The 18896-nt window shown below is 47.4% G+C and overlaps 1 protein-coding gene across 5 annotated transcripts in view; it reads right to left on the bottom strand.

Annotated features, from left to right (window-relative positions):
• Positions 1-18896, bottom strand: part of PDE4B (phosphodiesterase 4B) — a 131354-nt gene that overhangs the window by 81465 nt on the left and 30993 nt on the right. The window contains exon 1 of one of the 5 annotated variants that reach the window (XM_015870791.3): positions 15669-17741. The exons of the other annotated variants lie outside the window; for them this stretch is intronic. Coding sequence (XP_015726277.2) covers positions 15669-15904 — 236 coding nt within the window. The 5' untranslated portion in view covers positions 15905-17741. Of the gene's footprint in view, positions 1-15668; positions 17742-18896 lie in introns of those variants that run through there. 5 annotated transcript variants of the gene reach the window in all.

Genomic DNA, 18896 nt, shown 5'->3' with positions numbered 1-18896 from the left:
GACTGTGAATGCTTTTTCAAAGTAGAATTGTGTAAGACTTCGTGAAGGTAAGATGTGGAAAAGCAAGTGACTCTTGACATGTTTCCCAGGCTTCTGTAGAGCCTTATTTGCCTTTCTGGATAGAGAGATGATGAGCAAAAAACATTGCTCGGTCAGCCAAACAGAGATACGCATTGCAAGAAAAAGAACATTGTTACTGTAAGAGATCACAGTGCACTAAACAATATGCTTCTAGTGCTGGAGGCAAGCGTACCTATCCACTCTGCTGGCCTCATATCAATAATTCAATATTAAAGCTTTCAACACAAGTACAGGCTTCTCAGTGGAAGTATTCTTCAAACCTTGATGGCTACACACAGACCTGACACGCAGATCAACACCATGAAATTGGTTAAGAAGGGTCTAAAACTAATATAACGGTAATGGGAAAATGCATCCAGATTAATGAGTTACAACCCGTGTTATGCATATCTCCTCGAGTAAACAAGCTGCAGCACGAGTGCACGCTATTGGGATGCTGCTGCTTACTCAGGAGCTCCAAAATTCCTCCAGGAAAGCAGCAATGAATCATCTCATGCCTCTCCGAGGGGAAAAAAAACACCCAGGAGCACGTTTAAATAAAAGAAAGAAACCTCTCGTGACCCTCGGTGACCCTTCTGTTTTTTCAGCCTCATTTTACCAGAGATCACCAACTCCCCACAATCGTGTGGTCAGTTTGGTTTTGGACTGGCCAAACTTTCAGTTACTTTGACAAGAACATGGAACTGCTTTCCCTTTTACTCTATGCCGACTCTCCACCAGGATCCTCAACCCTTAGACATTATAGATGAACTGGAGGACTACTCACAGCAGGGACTGCAGGTTTAACCTTGGTTGTTTATACATGGAGAATAAAACACACCCATTGCTCTACTTGACAGCGTGATCCGCAGGACGACAGCTCATAAAGGGACTAAAGACCAATTAAAAATACTAAATGAGCCTAAAGAGCAATTGGTGAATTCATTGGATTGTGTCTACTACTGCTCCAACCGCATCACGGACCAACCTGGGATGAATCCAGCTTAACAACAAAAGAAAGTAAATTTAATCTCTTCTTACAGATCTGATTTGTGCTTTGGGATAATCTACCCTGACAGCCACACAACCACACAGGGAAAGGGGCTGCCTGGAGGAGAGCTCATGCACACACAGCTGGATGGCTGCTGGCCCCCATACAGTTCCCATTGCAGTGCTCCTCCTGGTCAACACACCACAGGTTACATATTCACGGACAAGGCACAGGGAAATCATTTACACAGTGCTGATGTATGGGGAGCAGCAAGAGACTTTAGGGCTGCAAATAGATTAATGGGCTCTAGAAACAACACAAGGGACCTGGAACAACGATGGTGGAAGACTGGTCAACAGTTGAACACCCTGCGAAACGCTCATGTTCTCTCCCAGGAAGAATTAAGGCTGATGAGGCAGAAATCACATTTCCTCGTGTAGGTGGCAACATATGGGAGCTGTCACAACACATGCTCCTGCAGATGCACGTGTCCCGGAGCTGTGCTGACTCTCACACGCCAAGACTTCTCCCAGCTACAGGAGAATCTGTGGATAAATTATTGCTACCCTAAAAATCATGTTCCAGGGAGGGCCTGGGCTCCGCTCAGCAGCACTGTCAGTCTGATGGGAAGCAGCAGCGCTGCTCAGTCATTGCTGCTTGGGGCTCTGCTACCTACAGAAGAGGAGGGCAGTTCTGACTCCTGCATGGGCTGTGCTGGAAGGTGGAACTCCTCTCTCCCACCACAGGGACAGAAGGGGTCCATCACGGGGAGTGGGCACAGCCGGTGACCAGACCAGACACCCCAGGATGTCCACTGATGTCACATAGTACACAGACTGTGCTCCAGGAGGCCGTGCTTCAGGCTGCCAGGTAACTCCTGGGAGAGAGAACAGCCTCTGCCACCCACTGCGTGCCTCTGGGCATGCTGCAAGGTACCATGTGCCTGTGGGGACACTGGGAAAAAGAACAGAGCTCAGCCCCAAGCAGCCTGCGCTTACACACTGTGACTCCACAATGGGAGGGGTACGGGGAGCTGCCATCTGGATAAGGCACTTTCTGTATGAAGAGCAACTCAGAAACATGCAGCACAGAGAATTCCTCGTGGTCTGTCCCCAGAAGACTCAAATTTGATGACCTAGAGATTAATCTTCTGCACAGAATGCAAATCCAAGCAGAAGGCCCACGCATGGCACACCAATGAAAACAGCACAGCCCCACCAGTTCAGCGAAAGATTATGGCCATGGAATGAAAAAACACAAGGTTAGAGGTGGGAAGCCAATATATTCCACATCAGCTTCAAGGCCCATTTGTGCACTCTCTGCAAAGCACAGACAGGTAAGAGCTGGAATAAATAAAGAGATGCTGTGGCTGATAGAAGCCTTGGCAAAGCAAACTGTGCAGGAAAACGCACCGGCCTGAGAGATGCAGGAGCAGCAGGGCACTCGGGTGTCTCTGGATTACTATCTCATTTGCCTAAAACACGAGGAAGTCACTCGCTTATCAGCAAAAATGACTGTAGATAAGGATACTCCAGGCAAGGGAAAACAAACCGAATGCCAACACATGAACTGGCATTGTGTGCTGCAGAGAAATGATGGGTCTGGAAGGAAATACAAAGAGAACATAAAAGGTCCACTGGGATTAATATCAAGAATGGCTACAACTGGAAGACAGCCATCTTTCAGGCATGTTACAGCTAACACACACAGATTGTCAACATCCATTTCCAGGTATTAATATAAGCAGTGAAAAACACATCACAGTGGTAACAAACAAAAAGCATGAAAAATGGGATAAAATGAAGAATCAAAGTCATTCTGCTACTGTGCTCCATAGCCTGAAGGTGTTCCTCTTCAGTAAGGACCCACCAGCTTTAAGGGATGGGGGGGAAGGAGGACCCTCTTAGTGATTTTGCTAACCAAAGACTTCTAAATCACTCAAGAGCTTGTTAATTCTTAGACTTGCCCTTTACCTCCTATCTAACACAAGCAGATGTAGAGAAGGTGTTTCTCACACCGCAGCCGCTACCCGAGGAGTCTAACATCTGACCCGGGAGGGATCTACAGTTCTTAAACCAAAGAGCTAAAAACAGCCCCCCCAAAGACTGCATTCCTTTGCGATGAGCACAGCGAGCTGGGAACCTTTGCCACCAGGGCTGACAAGAGGAATTAATCATGGCCAGCTATCAGCTGCACGCGCTCCCCAGCAGCCATGGCCCCGCCGCACCTCGCGGACAGCAGCACGCACCGCTGCGTCCTACATCGCGGCTGTTCCTTTCAGTTGAGTCATTACTGGAATATTTTATTGCCTTCCCGAGATGATTAACAGCTGCGACCTTTTCAAAATTTGGAAGGTTCTTTTCTGCACTCTAAGTAAGAACACAATGGCTTAATTTAAACTATAGCACAAACCTATTCTGCCTAAGTAATCCCTGTCAACAATTAATTTAACATTAAGAGAGTGAAATAAAAATGCGCCGTCAGTAGCAGTTTTGTTTTTAATTCATTTGTCCTTTTTAATATCCTGCTCCAGGCAGGAATTATTGGTGACAAAACCAGCCGGAGTTATCACATCCATTTAACTTCTATGTGTGTAGTCAAATCCCATTCAGCTGCAAGAAGCTGCACAGATCCATGCTCCAACTTTGCCAACATCTCTTTGCTCCCCAGTTCCCAGCCCCGAACAGACTCAGCACTGTGACAGACCAGGTGACTACAATGATATCTCCCTGTTGTCTCCTGCACAGAAACAACTGGAAGGAGGCATGTGCCCAAGGAAGGGCTGGCTGAGCGGCTCCGAGCAGCTCTGATATGCCCAGAGGTCACAGTCACTTCCACTATGACAGACAGAGCAGTGATGCCTGCCCTTCATCTGCTCATATCCACTCAACTGCTACAGCTCCAGGATGCCCAGCACAGGCCATCATGGCAAGATGGGCACAGAACATGGGATAATTGCGTGCACTTGGGTCACACTGAAGGAGAAAACAATTCTTTCCAGCAGTGACATACTGCCATTTTGCGAAGACTGCTGTGTGACTTCAAACCCAAAGTTCCTTCAAAATGCATCTGCATGGAGAGGTGAAGAGCACACGCTGCAAAGAGATGTGCTTTTAAGTCTCCGAAATGCTGTACTCAGCTTGGAAATTTACATTCCTGAACAGGCAGATCAAGAGATCCCGTATGGAAATAGGCCATTGGCAGCACAGGAAAGGCACTACGTTGGCATCTGCTGTCCCAAGCAGAGGCACAGCACCCTCCAACATTCAAATCTCTGCTTGTGTTCTCCTCCCTATTAGAGATCCACTTCTATCTCTCTTATCTCCTTTTAAGCTTCATCTGTGGTAATTGTTTTTGTTAAGCCTGGTTAATTAAGACTGCAGGCTCATCAGGGAAACCTCCCCCTTCCTTCGCTTCCCATTCCTGTAGCTCAGCAGAGCACAGTGCAGCAGCATGGCCATCCCCCCCCCTCAGCAGGCACCTGCCCACCGCCTCCCTTCTGCCCCAGAATGGCTTGGTTACTTCTGGTGGGAGATGTTCCTGTTCTGCCCATCCCACACTCACAGTGCAGTGCTGACATCCCGGCGGGTTGCAGCCTCAGCCAGCACTGTGTGCTTATTGTCTTTGTCTGAGGCCGCGAAGTTGGCTGCTGGGCTATCTGACGGGGTTCATAAATCAGCTGCTCTGAATTATTCATTACCTATTTAACCAAATGCTCCCCCCAAATCCCCAGCAGCTGTAAATCCTGCAAAAATACATTACAAATTCTATTTTTCTTCATAAACCACTAAAGACCACTTTTTGCAAAGATTTCCTTAAGGCACCGCTAGCTTTCACCTCGAGTGATGCTAGAATAAAGGGCGGATTTCATCGTCTGTTTTGGTTTCTGATAGTCCTTTTCCTTGAACCATTAATATTACTGAAAGCAGAAATGTAACTCAGCTTGTTATCTTTGCAAAATCAAACGCGTTAGACAGGGTATTATTTGCCTCAGGCAATGCCATTTCAAGTTTGTATCACTGCTAGCCAGGACCTTTCCGCTCACAAAGAAAATAAGCTGGATTTGACAATGACTGCTGCCACTCCTCCGCAACCAGCACTTGCTCTTTCCCCAAGAAATCAGTTTCCACCCCGCTACGTTCGAATGAGCAAACCTGCGGTGTTTATTACATAGGAAATATTCTCCCTGAAGTCCAGAAGTAATGAGAATTTGTTTTTCTTTGCCTTAATGTGACGATAACGAGAGAAATCGGATATTAACCGAGACCTTCCTTAGGAAAGCAATTGCATCCGTACCAACTCAGAAATTAGATTTTTAGCAATGAAATACAGCACCTATTTGTTCAATGCTCAAAGCTGTGAAAAGAAAACCCAACAGCTGACGCCTGGACACAAACCCACAGAGCAACTGCTGCGACCATCCCCTCCCTGGGGAGCACAGACAGCGACCAACACAGAGACCGATGGAAATGTTCCGACACAGCCCTGGATAGAAAACCGTGCACAACCCCACCGTTTGCTCCAAAGGGGACTGCAAGCACACTGCAGAAAGCCCATGCATCATTTTAGCACCACTGAATTTCCTCAGGTTTCCTCAGAACGCCCTGAGACTCGAGCAGAAAGTCTCTTTCCTCCCCATCTCCTCCCCAGCACAGCTAGTCCAGCCCAAGAGGAGCATCTGCCAGCGCTTTCTGTATCTACTGCAACACAACAGGCCCATGATCTTAATTCATAGTATTCTTCAAATTTCACTTTGTGAATTAACATCAACGTAAGGCCTTTTAGCTTATTCTGAATTATTTTAACCAAGCGTTCAAACCAAATCCATTTCTCAAGCACAGCTGGAGGCGATTTTGAGCAAGTACACTACAAAGGGAGTATGCTGTCAAATATCATTAATGAGTAATAGAATGCAAATCCAAACAACAGAAATATGCTCAGAATACAACAAAACAGCCCATCAGAAAACATCTCTATCCCACAAAGCAAAGCCCTGATGCTTCTCACTCGGCCTTCCATGGGGCTCTACTGCACAGGATTCAAGAAAGTGGAACTGTAAGCCAAAATACATGGTCTGTTCTTACAACCCCCCCCCAATGCTTTCCAAGCACCACTGAGGAAGATTCAGATTCCACCCACAAAAGGCTGACCATCAGAAGACATTTATGACTTCTTACAAATGCTTCCTGCATGACAAACGGTACTAATTGTCCATGGTGGGCATGCTGTGTACTGCAATCCGGAATGCATACAGCAACACAGGAGCTTTTTTTCCGGGATATGCAGTAAAAATAGCAAAGCCTGACATTTAGAGATTAATGTTTTTTCCTTATGGAGGCAGTTTTCAAGTACGGTAGTGCGGATTCTCTTCATTCTCTTTTAGAAAGCAAGGCACAGCTTAGGTCTTGGTGATTTAGGAAGGTGCTTCTCACGTAGGCAGAAGAGAGTTAGAAAACATCCGTGTGCCCATAGAGGTGCCTGCTTAACCCTTCTGTAAGTCAGAAGAAAAGACAGCAGTCGACTATAGATCCCAGACATACAGATATTGCCAAGACGTTGCATTCCGGAGTGCCTATTTCAAAGTCATGTTTGTACGGAAGCGTGGGCTTCTCGTTGCATCTGCTCTTCCAGTCTGCATCTTCTGGTGTCGCCTTCTCTATGCTGCACTGTCTTTTTTTGATTGTTCCTTCCTTGTTGTTACATCATCCAGAGCCAAAGGAGCTCAGGATCATGGAAAAAAAGGCTGCCCTGTGACAACTGTGTGACCCCAAGATGGACATGTTCAATGAATGTTGGCTCAGTTTAATGACAAGCTGTTGGAAAGCAAGTAGCAATGTCACCAAAGCCAGCCTACAAACACCAGAGGGACAATGCAAGAGCCACTTTCTTTCATGTTCCTGGCCTCCAACAGCTCCCAGTGCAGTTTGTTGAGGGGATCCCATTTGACAGTGCAGACCTTGGCTAGATTTAGAAGGGCATACAGACTAAGGAAGAAGAGAGTTTCACGCAGCCTCAGAAGTTAGTGTCTGGAGGTTGCCACCATTAACCTGCAGCCATCAGTTTGGTGCATACAATCACCACTGGCTTTGAGATTTCTCCTCCTTAAGCCAACTACTAAAGAAATACTCTAAAGCAGAGAGTGCAGTCTACTTGATCTGACAGCAGGCTACCATGCCTACCTGCAACCCATGCAGAGGAACAGCATGCTTACAGCTGGGAAGCACATGTCTTCCAGCCACGGTGATCCCACACCTATCACCCCCCAAAAAAACCCCACAGAATTTGGGAAAGCAAGATAAGGACAGAAGCAAATACACCAGCTCAAAGTAAACCACATCAGTAGTAATCACAGGGAAAGGCAGTGCTGGTGGAGGGGACACAGCAGGGACACCGCTCAGCCTGCACAGCGTACCACCAGAGGACACACAATAGAGGTGCTAAAAGCTCTGCAGTTGTGACAGCTCCTGGAAATCCAAGCCCTCGTATACACTGTGAATGTACTCATTGTTACAAGAACCGAATGCTGATGAAAAATGAGCCTCCCCAGGATTATCCGCCTCATCTGTTCTTCATACAAATATTCCATTTTCCTCCCCACCTAACTTGTTTGAGAGAGGAGGAACAAGGTAAATGGGCTGAGTAGCTCTTAAATGAGCACTCATTAATGTCCAGGAATTAGATCCTCAACCAATCCCACGCCTGTGTCAGAATCCCTACAGCAGGACTCCCAACCACTCAGCCATTAGCACAAGCCATGCAAACCCCACGCTGAGTGCCATGCCATTTTCCAGCAGCAGAGAGGTGTCTCCATCTGTGGTGCATAAAAACAGCTTGTTTTTATGGCAGAGAGGAAACACTGCTCTAACTCAGTGTACTCATATTGATGGTCATTATGCTGCTACTTCTGCGAAAGCTGCAGCATGAGCAGCCCTTGGTAAGAACAGGAATATTCCAGGTCGTGGGGTAAGGGGAATATCCCAGAAATGTACATGCCCAGATGAGAAAAACATACTAAACTAAGGTTATGTGAAACTGCAACAATAGATGACAACATAGAGATATCCAAGTCAAAAGATCACATTACCATCTTTGTGCTTTTAGCGTATTCATAGGAAAGCATCAGCACCGTATACTACATCTACAATGCCGGGCAGGGAAAGACTCCATGATGAGCAACGGCACTGGGCCACTGGACATAGGTGCTTCTATAAGGCTACGGCAGCCCTAGGCTGCAGCTGAGCTTCTCAACAACTTGTGTCTTTACATTGTAAGCAAATACTTCTTGTACTCTGGCAGAAGTATCGTTGGGACCAAATGGTATCGCTACGATAATTCACAGGAACTTGACTTTTCAGGATAAAATTTAGGCTCCTGAAGATGAGGCAGGGCTAGGAAGAAATGTATTACATCATGAACACCATTTACTTTCTCTTATGCTTTACAGTGCTGTATGAATACCATCAGGATAGTCAGCTACTTGACTTTTTTTACTCTCTTAGGTAAATCACTCCCCCATTTTGCTTTCTGCAGCATTTAAACAGCCATAGTCTGCATACATGTCTTCAAGTCTTCAGGCAAGAAGCACTCAATTCTCTCACAGATGCTCTAATAAAGATCGTGAAAGCTGGCACTGACGTCTGACTAATCTGTCACTCACCTGGCTCCTGCACGCTCACAGAAATCTGCATTTCTGAAACATAGATGGCTGCCTTATGCACCGCTGGGAGGCTGGCAGTGTATTCACCAGGCACCATCACTTGCAGATGAAAGGACCCGCAGGCAATAAATGCGTAGTTCACTTACACCTGGTCCTCACCTGAGAGGAGCAGACAAAACTTCCCTGAGGCTGGAACACAAAGGCAGCATCCAGAGGTGATGGCCAGAGGTGGAAGGCTGAGCAGCATGGGGCAGTGCCCCAAAGCCTTGCCTTGTTCAGCCACACTGGGCTCTGGTCCCAGCAGCTGCTCTCACAGTGCCCAGACAGGGCAGCACAAGCTGCTGCTGATGGATGGCAACTGCAGCACTTGCAATGGATGCAAATTCTTTCTGTGGCACGAGCTCCAGAACAGAGTGGGCTCCATGCAGAATTAGATCCTCCAATTATCCTGGTAATAACAAACCCAATAAAATGGAAGAGCTAATTCTGCATTATTGTTATGAAAGAAAACTTTCCTTCCAACCTAATGAAGTTGTCCATCATTATGCAGTCATTACCTGCGTATGCACAATGTCAGCAGGGCTCATTAAAGCTGTTTGAAATAAAGGAGCTGCACAAAATGTTTCCAGTTCACACCAAGGGCTCTTTACGTGGTTCTTTATGTACTGACAAGGCAAGGAGCAAGCACTTGCTTCCAGACCACATTCTGTGCATTTCAAAACCACACAGTAAATACTGCGAGACCAGGGTAAAAACTACATGCTGATGTTTTAAAAGGAGACTATTCATGAAGCACTTTTTGTTGTAACTGGATGCACTTGGACAACCTGTACCAGTGCAAGAGCCGTATCTAAGCTGAGAGAAATACCTCTGGATTCTCGTATTCCTTCACTGATAAAATGAGATTAATTTCTCCTCGTGTTTCCTTTGGGGATGCATGCTTACAGGTGGAGCTACACGCTCGCTTTCCATTCCAAGGTCTAGACAGCTACCCAGGTCAGAAATCAATAAAATAGAATGCATGTTACAGCACAGGCTTTAATAACAAGACATGCACTGCAACAGAATGGTAATTATTCAATACACAAACATTCAGGTCCACCTGCTGTATGTACACCTGTACTCAGAATAAGGCCTTCCTTTCCTGAGGGCTGCCCATGACACACTGGGGTACCACATGCACAGTGACTGAGCTGCACATGGAGCTGCTGAGAGTGCAACAAGAACTCTTGCACCACAAGAGCATGGATTTACTCCCTAAAAATTGATAACCTGGTTCCCATTTAACTCCACTAGCTTCCAGGCAGATGTTTTGTTGCAAGCTATTGTGGAGAAAGCTGCAGTTAATTGCTCCATCATGATAAAACGCAGCTTTCTTGTTGAGAAAGAAAAGCAGAAGGGCTCTACACAACATTCCATTGACTACAGAAAGGTAATTCAGTTGCGGTGAGTGCAGGCATCCTAATGTTACCCATAAAAGCTTTCCTTTTCTAGTAAAACAAGTTCTAGATGGTAGCAAAGCAGGCAGCTTCCCAGCACAGCAGATCATTGCAGCAACAAAAGAACCACATCCACAGTGCCTGCCCCTCCTCCTCCCTCAGTGCCCTCCCTCCTCACAGCCTGCTCACCCTGGGTTCTTCCACACTTTCCCACTGTATTGGAAAGTCAAAACACCAAAGCAATCTGGGTCAGGTCCAATTGATTCATACTCAGGCACCCTACTGCAGTGATGTGGAAAATGGAACAGGCTGGAATAGACTACAGCGCAGCACAGCATGAGGACAGATGTGGCCATCAGGAGGTACCACTTGTGCTTCACCCACAACCAAAACAGGTCGTTTTAGCAACAAAAAAAAATAAATGCATTGGTAAACACACTGCTGTTTCTCCAGTCTTCTTCCTGCATTGCTTAATTCCCGATGTGTTCCTCAGCAATACCTATTCACAATGCTGAAAGAACAAAAACCTTTGAGAAATTCAAACTTGCTCTTTCTTACAGTGCTTCCCAGTGGCAGAGCCTTATTTGAGACTCCACCTCTGCAGGCATTTTTGGAAAGTAAAACTCCTACCTGGGCAATATTCTACCCAAAACTTTAGCACCTGCTCTGGCATCAGTCTTCTCGTTCCACCTCTGCATTCTGCTTGTGCCTCTATATCAGTGCATTACCCTGTATTTACTATCAGCTAAGATACAGCCTTAAATATTTACTATCAGTTACAGCCTGATATTATAGCCTTATGTTGCACAGACTCACAGATGTCAAGCATTGCTGCCCACTGATTTGCAAAGCACTGTGCTTTCTGTCACACCAGACAGCAGCGTGGAAAAGGCAAGCAGTGAATGTGAAGGCATAATGAACATGGATGCAAATACGTTCATGCTGTGCAGAACGGCACGACGCTTGCTAAAAGTCATCACACCCCTTCAGCAGAGTGCAGCTTGTTTACTTCTGTATCTCATTCACGTCCTCCATTAGGAGACTGAGAGCAACCCTAATTTTCCACATTTTAACTTCCCCAATCTCTTCTTTCTGCTTCTCCAAATCTATGTTTGCAAATCTGCCCATCACAGCACCAACCAGCAGAGCATTCTCTGTGACACTGCTGTAATCCACCTCTGCCAAGAGCATTTTCCACTGGACTGTCACAAAAACCTCATGCTACAATAATTACAGAAGAACCTCCACCCTTAGCTGTTAAACAACCCCCAAACCTGCCCTGGGTGACAAAGAAACACATCACTGTTATGGGATCAGTGCGATGTTCCACTAAGATACTGTAGGGCAACAGAAGCGAAACACAGAGGAATCATTTCTGAGGGCTTGCTGGGGTTACTCACAAACAAAGCTAAAAAAGATAAAAAACAATGGCAAACCACAGAACGTATGATGGCTCTGCAGCAAAGCTCGTCCACAGCGCACAAATGATGCGGCAGATACAAGTGTGCTTCATTGGTCACTACTGGAAACCAGCTCCAGCACCATAAAGCAAGGCCCCAAGGCAAAGCAGGCTGACAGGGCAGTTTAAGGATGACCCAGAGAGTTTGGGTTTGCTGTGTGTTCTTATGTCTCTTGTTCCATGAGCCCTCCTCACTTCTGTGCCCTTTGGGACCTTCCCTGCCACTCTGGCTGTTGCTCAGGAACTTCTCCTGGGATGTGTGGGAAAATGTATTCAGCAGGGGTAAAAAGAAGAGAACCTCCTGACCCTCCCCATCCTTTTCCCTCCTTGATTCGGCTTCTTTCTCCTTGGAGTTTCAACAAATAACAGAGCAACTTCATGTGTCCAATACCAGCGAGCAAGAGAATAAACTGCCTATTCCTCTGCCTATTTCTTCAAATGAACAAAGGCTTGAAGCTGTATCAATAGCCAGTGAAAAACAAAACCAGATCTGTTCATGAAGTAAAGACAAGCATGCTATTCAACTCCTGAACTAGGGAAATGCATCCTGCTACATATACAGCAAAGCTGAAATGCGTCCAAAATCAAATCATATGGTGCTTTCAGATGGAAACAGGCTACAGTGAGACTGACCACCTTTGCCTCCAAAACAAAAGCCAGTTCCTAATTCAGCCTAGAACAGGACTTGTGCAGCTGAGGCCCCTTTCATTCTCCCCAAAAGCAGCTCTGTGAGGGTCCTGAGGACACTAGGAGGAAATACTTTGCCATGGGGGGCAGTGAGGCCCCAGCCCTGCTGCCCAGAGAGCTGTGGGCCTCCCACCTCTGGAGATGCTCAAGGTTGTGGATGGGGCCCTGGGCACCTGGGCCATGGGAGCTGGCAGGAGGTGAGACAGGGGGTGCTTTAAGCTCCCTACCAACCCAAACCAGCCTGGGATTCGGTGCCAGAATGACTGAGGAGATTCATGAGTCTCATAAACGCTCGTCATCCTCAGCAAATTCAAGTACACAGACAGTCCCCAAAATGGGAATTGTCTGAACTCCTGTTGCAGCATAGGTTGCAACTAGTTCAGCCTTTGTTAGTTGGTTCCAGAAGCTCGATGCTCAGAAAGCAAAACAAAGCGTTACGTCTCTTGATAGCTGTGATGTGCCTACAGGACGTCGTGCAGCTCCGAGTAATTAAACAGATCAGTTGTTATTCACCAGGCTTGGAATGAGCTCAAATGCTACCCCTCTGACTGGATTGTGCCATACTATTTAACTTAATAAATTCCACCACAGAAGATTATTTTGCAATGAAAACAGATCATGTTTTCAACAAAAACCTAAGGCCAGCATATGATTCACAATTTGCAGTATACCTTACAAAGCAAATGTGTTGGCATTTCAACTGCACTGTAAGATAACCAAAAGAACAAAACAAAGCGAGATTTCCTACCGTGCCATTTCCATCCTACCTTGTGCATTCTTTGCTCCATAGGTGACTGCTACCAGCAGAGAACTCACGTAAACTCGCCAAACCAATGAAAGGGAGATAGAAACTCATTTGTAAAAAAAGAAATAAAAAGTCTTAGATAAGACAATAAACATCGTACCCTAAGAAAACACTTCATTAAAACGCTGACACAGAAGCCAACAAACACAGCCGGTACCAAGGCTGGCTGCAGAAAGGAAGAAATGGGATGGGGGTTTCAGCATCTTCAGGACAAAAGTGTGGGATGGAAGAATGAGACCTGTGGATTCTGGCAGAGGAAAAAGAGTGCAGGCTTAACCCTTTCCAGTACTGTTAGGTTCTATGGAAGAGGTATTCAAAGACTGGGCACAGCAGCAGCAGCCACAGCATGTGATGGGAGGGCTGCAGGCAGGCAGGGATGGGTGGCAGATGGCGAAGGGCACAGTGCTGACATGTCGGTCATGTACTGTCGTGACAACTGGGTCCTGGGGGGAACATTCGGAGCACAGAAGTGTTTGAATCACAGCCTTGTTTTTTGTTTGCTGCTGAAAAGTGATTGGGTACAGAAGAGGAACGGTGATGACAGACTTCATCAGTATAACCAGGAGAAAGAAGTTGAAATGCGTTCAGTTAGAAAAGGAGAAGAACACCAAGAAAGGATGATGGATTGAAAAGCAAAGGAGCAGAGCAATTAAGACAGAAAACTGAAAATAAAGAGCATAGAAGAATGAACAGGAGATTCATCAAGTAATGAGATTAGCGGTGCGGATAAAGGTGGTGAAACATCACCATTTACCATGCCGCTAATCCCCACACAGAAGAAGTTCCCTGTTCACCACACTATGAAAGCTAAAGATTACGTGATTTTCAGAGGGGTGGATTAATTCCCTTTTAATCATTGCGTGGTTTGCATTACTTCTGAGGCCCTTCCTATCCAGCCACACGTCCTCACGGCACAAGGGGACCTTACATAAGCGGCCTTCCTGCGCAGCACAGGTGATGGATGTTCTCCTGCTTCTGCACAACAGATTTGCAGCTAATGAGCAGATCCAGCCGCCCTGCTGGAAGCGCCCAGCTCACAGCACACGTGCAGCACAGCTCTCCAGACAATCTAACAAATGTTGCATCACACTTACAGAGTCAGCTCCCTCCTGTTTCATAAGATGCCACAGCAAGCTGACAGTACGCTTGAGTTTGCTGCGCCCCGACTGTACAGCAGGCACACGCATCCCAGCAGGTTGGAAACCTTTCCTTGCAAAGGCAATTTTCATTACTTCTACAGCAGTTTCCTTCTGTAAGGTTAAAACCCGTTATGTGCAACTCGGAATCTGATTCTAAAGACTCCAATGGAAAGAGCACGAGAACCTTCCACCCTTCTGTTAAACAACAAACTCAGGATAATCCCACCTCCACTGGTCCAAGGGATTATCAGCTACATCCCCAGGTGTGTGTGTGTGCACACGGACTCGCTGCCTTCCCCAGGCAACAGACACCCACTGTGCCCCACTAACTCCCAGTAGCCTGGTTTATCAGGACAACCCAGCAGGGCAGGATGGGCAGCACCTCCTGGTACCGTGCTGTGAGAGATGACAGCTGTCCAAGGAACCCACATGTACAAACCTAAACACCACTGCCTATACCCAATTAAAAGGCTGCAGGGAGCTGAGGAACACACACAGCGTTGCAGAATGGTCCCAGCTGGAAATATCCTGTTTCCAAAAGCAGCAGATACAGCAATGGCACCGGGGTGTTTCAGGTACACCAAGCACCCGGCCCACACAGATCTCGGGGGACAGCCCAGCCCTCCCTCCTCTGCTTCACCCTGCAGAACAGGAAGGCCATTAACATGGCTGTATGGGCAAGCTTTGAAAATGACAGTGCTACTGAAAGTTTTTGGTGCGAGTCCCACAGCTACCCAGTGCGTATTTACAGACAGGCGGGGAGCTGAAAAGGTGGGCTGTCCAAGGTTCACCATCTAGAAAACAGACCAACACGATTTCCCCTGGTTTCCCAAAGCTGTGCGTTGGATCTCTGTTGACAGTATGGTTCAGCCAGCACAACTGACGGCCAGAGGCAGCTGACCATGAATTGCAATGGCATGTAAATGGGCTGCTGGGGGGTCAGCAACTGGAAGGAAAAGACAGCTCTTAGCCAGAATTTCTGTGAAAAACGGCTGAAAGAAGGGATATCCGAAGCAGGTAACAATGGTCAGGAGGCATCAAGTTAAAGCCCTTTCCAGGATTCAGCCCCAGGAGGACCCTTCCCAGCCTGCTCTGTGTTGTGCTGTTATCTACGAGTGCGAAGGCAGAGTGTGTCTTGGGGGAGCCAAAACCCATCCCCACAGCCTCCCAGAGGCAGCAGCAACGCCCGGGAAAGTTCCTGGCTGCCTCTTTGTTTGGTGACCAGCCGCCGCGCAGGGGAATAATGGGCTGGATGTATGCTGGGGAGCAGCAGCTGAATGCCAATGGCAGAGGCACTGCCTTACACACATTTGGGCTGCCCTCTGCTCTATTCACCCAACTCTTGCTGCGAATGAATCCCAGCGCATTTTTCAGCCCAAAACGCTGCTACCTTTGTTGCTTTGTCACCCCCCGGCACGGAGCAGAGCTTACCATGTATGTGCCACCGTGAAGCGCCGGCGCTGGCGGATGCTTTTGTTCACCAGCAACTTTCTGAAAAAGCAGGGAGAGTTCCTCGGGGAGCTGCGGGGAGAGATCTTTGGAGACGTGGGTCTGTTCCCGGGCAGCTTGGGAAGCTCGAGTTCTAAATGCATCTGCTCTTTGAAAGTCCTGATGTAAATCTCTGACTCCGGAGTAGCAAGTTCCCTGGAAGAATCTTTTGCCGTCATAGCTCAGACGTTACGCGAGCTCTCACCATTCAGAAAGCAGAACAAAAACGCATCACACAGGCATCGCCGCAGATTAAAAGCGTTGATAAATCAGCAGGGCTTATCCCACTCATTCACCAGGCTGCCTTCCAAACGCCAAGGCTGCCTGGAGCAACGGCAGCAGAAAGGGGAGGACAGCAAGAAGCCAGCGCTGTCAGAAAAGCCTTTATCAGCCCGGCGCTCCCCCTGAAAATGCGCCAGCGTGTTTGTGTGTCAGCAGCCTCCTTGCAGACGGGGCCGGCTGCGAGCTGCACGCCGACACTCGCTGCATTCATTCAGCTGTGCGCGCCCGCTCATGAAAAATTCATCAGGACCCTCCAATAATCAATCCCTTCCATAGGAGGCTCCGGCTCCGCGCACCTGCACAGCACAACAACGCAGCATCTTGGGGTGGGTGCTGATCAAATCCAGGGGTTCCTGCGTCTGTGGTGAGCCAGGTACCCCGCTTCATTCAGACCCAGGATGCTGAACAAAAAGGTCTCCATTCAGATTTAGTTTTAGCCATTACCGCAGTAGCTCCACCCATGGCGTGTTATTGGTTCAATATTATTTTGACAAGTGGCTTCTGCTCAGCTCTGTCCTGCACTATGAGCGGGTCGGATTCCCACACAGTGCTAAAGCCTAAGCTGGGGGCCGTGCCGCTGCTGTCAGGTACAGCCAGAGGGACCCAGAACTGTGGCTCCAGCACTGGCAGTGAGAGATGCACAAGGCAAGAAAAGGTCTAAAACGGAGCGAGGGATTGAAAAAAGAAGCAACAAATAACATTCTGCAAGAACAAAGGCTGTGAGAATGCACACAGCACAGACGTAGCTGAGCGCAGCACTGTGCGTTGGCACCCTGGCTGCCCATGTATGACCAAGGGGCAGCTCAGCACCAGCAGCCCCCAAGCAGGCAGTGTGTAGTGAGTGAGCAGGGGCTGCCGGCGCTGCCAGGACAGAGCACGTTCATGCCAAAAAATATAAGCCATGTGGGGATTTAGAAACAACAATAACAACTAAATCTGCCCTGGATGTAAACACCACAAAACCAACTTTTGTACTTTCAAGTACAAAAAGAAAACACCACACAAGCACAAGGTACGGGGAAGTTAAAGATGAGATGCTGACAGAGAGAGAGTGGCAGAGCATCTTTCCAGCTGGTCAGAACCAGGAGACCCTAAAATGTAAATACAGCAATCCTTTGTAAAGGAGGAGGAGAAAGGAACGAGAACCCCCAGGCAGATGGGGACTGCACAGTGTGCCATCACACACAGCTGATCACCTGCAGCCCCATCAGCTCCAGGCTTCTTTTCAGTTATATCCCAAAACAGCCTGTAAAAACACCCAAATGCCTTCCTCAGCATCAAGCAAAAGGCTCCCTATAGGGCTTCCCTATAGCAAAGACCAGGTACCAGACACCGTGGACACTAAGCTCCTAGAAAGAAGAAGTAGAAAAATCTCCCTGAGCATAACCTAAGGATGGTGCAAACTGCAGCGTTATCTGATGCTTAGAGGTTGACACAGTAGCTGAACAGGAACATTTAATGCTTCAGGAGCTATGACGTGTTAGACTGTGATCTGTTGTGCTTCATCTCCACTGTACTGACAGCCAGGGAAAGACAAAGGGAAGTCTGAAAGCAGTGCTGGATGAGAAATAAAAGCCATGCAAATGCTTAGAATCTGGAATTCCAGACAAGAAAAAAAAGAATTTTCTAACTCACCGGGAACCAAAATGAGGTATTTTGAAATGAGAATAGATCTTATATTAGAAACACAGCATTTCTTTTCATTAAGCTGCTGAAATAGCAAGGAGAAAAAAAAAAGGGGAACCCATCCTTTAGAGGCACTCTGCAATAAAGCATGCTGCACCACGGCACACTCCTCATATTGAGTTGGTACTTCCCTACCTGAACCCAAAGCTCTTTCAGTAGCAGTGTCCATTTAGGGAGTGCTTCTCATTAGTTGGACAATTAGCAATGAGGTACCAACCCCCAGAGGACACTGCAGTACAGTGTGCCAAGGCTGCTGGTGGAGTGAAGGAAAATAAGGAAGACTAAGCTAGCAAGGTGGGGAAAAGGAGAGCATGAGCAGAGGTAACCCCCTTACTCACACATGAAGGATGAAAAAGCCAAGTGCCACTCACTGCTTTGGCCAGCCACAACACAGGGGGGTTTGGCCATGCTGAGGTCCAGGACACATAACAAAGAGCGTTCCAAAAGCTCACTATGAGCACAGCACGTGCCTTCTGCTGGGCTCGGCAGCACTGGGACCTGCTGGGTAGCTGAGCTGTCTGTGTGGGCTGCCATCCTTCACGCTGGCACACGCTGCACACAGCCAGTGTCTGTACAGTCACTGCCGACATCAGTATGGGAATTCCATCGAGACAGGCTGCTTTCCTTCAGGGTAATCCAAGAAGAGGTGAGAACATCTCAAGAGACGTGAAGTAACTGGCATGTATAAGAATAAAGTTGGCAGTAGTTCTGAAAAATGACTGTACTTGCTGAGGTTACAGTCAGCAACAGGGAACAAGGGCAGACAGAACAGCCAGGTACAAGGCTCAGCCCTCTGCAGGTCCCCCTCATACAAGCAAAAAATGGCCAGCAGGCATCTTGCTGCTGCCTGAACTCATGCAGTGTGACACAAGAGGACGTAACACGGAGATGTGCCTGCCCTTATAGACTAATGTGTGTACTGAGATGGGCTGTCCATGAGCAATAAGGAATTTCAGATCAGAAAAGCAAATGGTCATACAAAGGAAGAGCAACGGAGGCAGGAAAGATGATTAAAGAAGGCCCAGCAGGGGTGAAAGGAAACAGAAAGAGCTCAGAAGAACAGGAGAAATTAAGGAATTTTCCAAAGTTCAATTGGGTGCTTTTTCATAAAACCTTCCTAGAGTGGGAGAAGATTTTAATGGTTTTTAATAGAACAACTGATATAGGTGGAAAACAATATTGCCAAGCACACAACTCCTCACC

Source organism: Coturnix japonica, chromosome 11 (assembly GCF_054131305.1).
Source record: "Coturnix japonica strain WE chromosome 11, WE-NBRP24, whole genome shotgun sequence".
NCBI classification, from domain to species: domain Eukaryota; kingdom Metazoa; phylum Chordata; class Aves; order Galliformes; family Phasianidae; genus Coturnix; species Coturnix japonica.
This window is presented reverse-complemented; position numbering and strand designations above follow the sequence as displayed.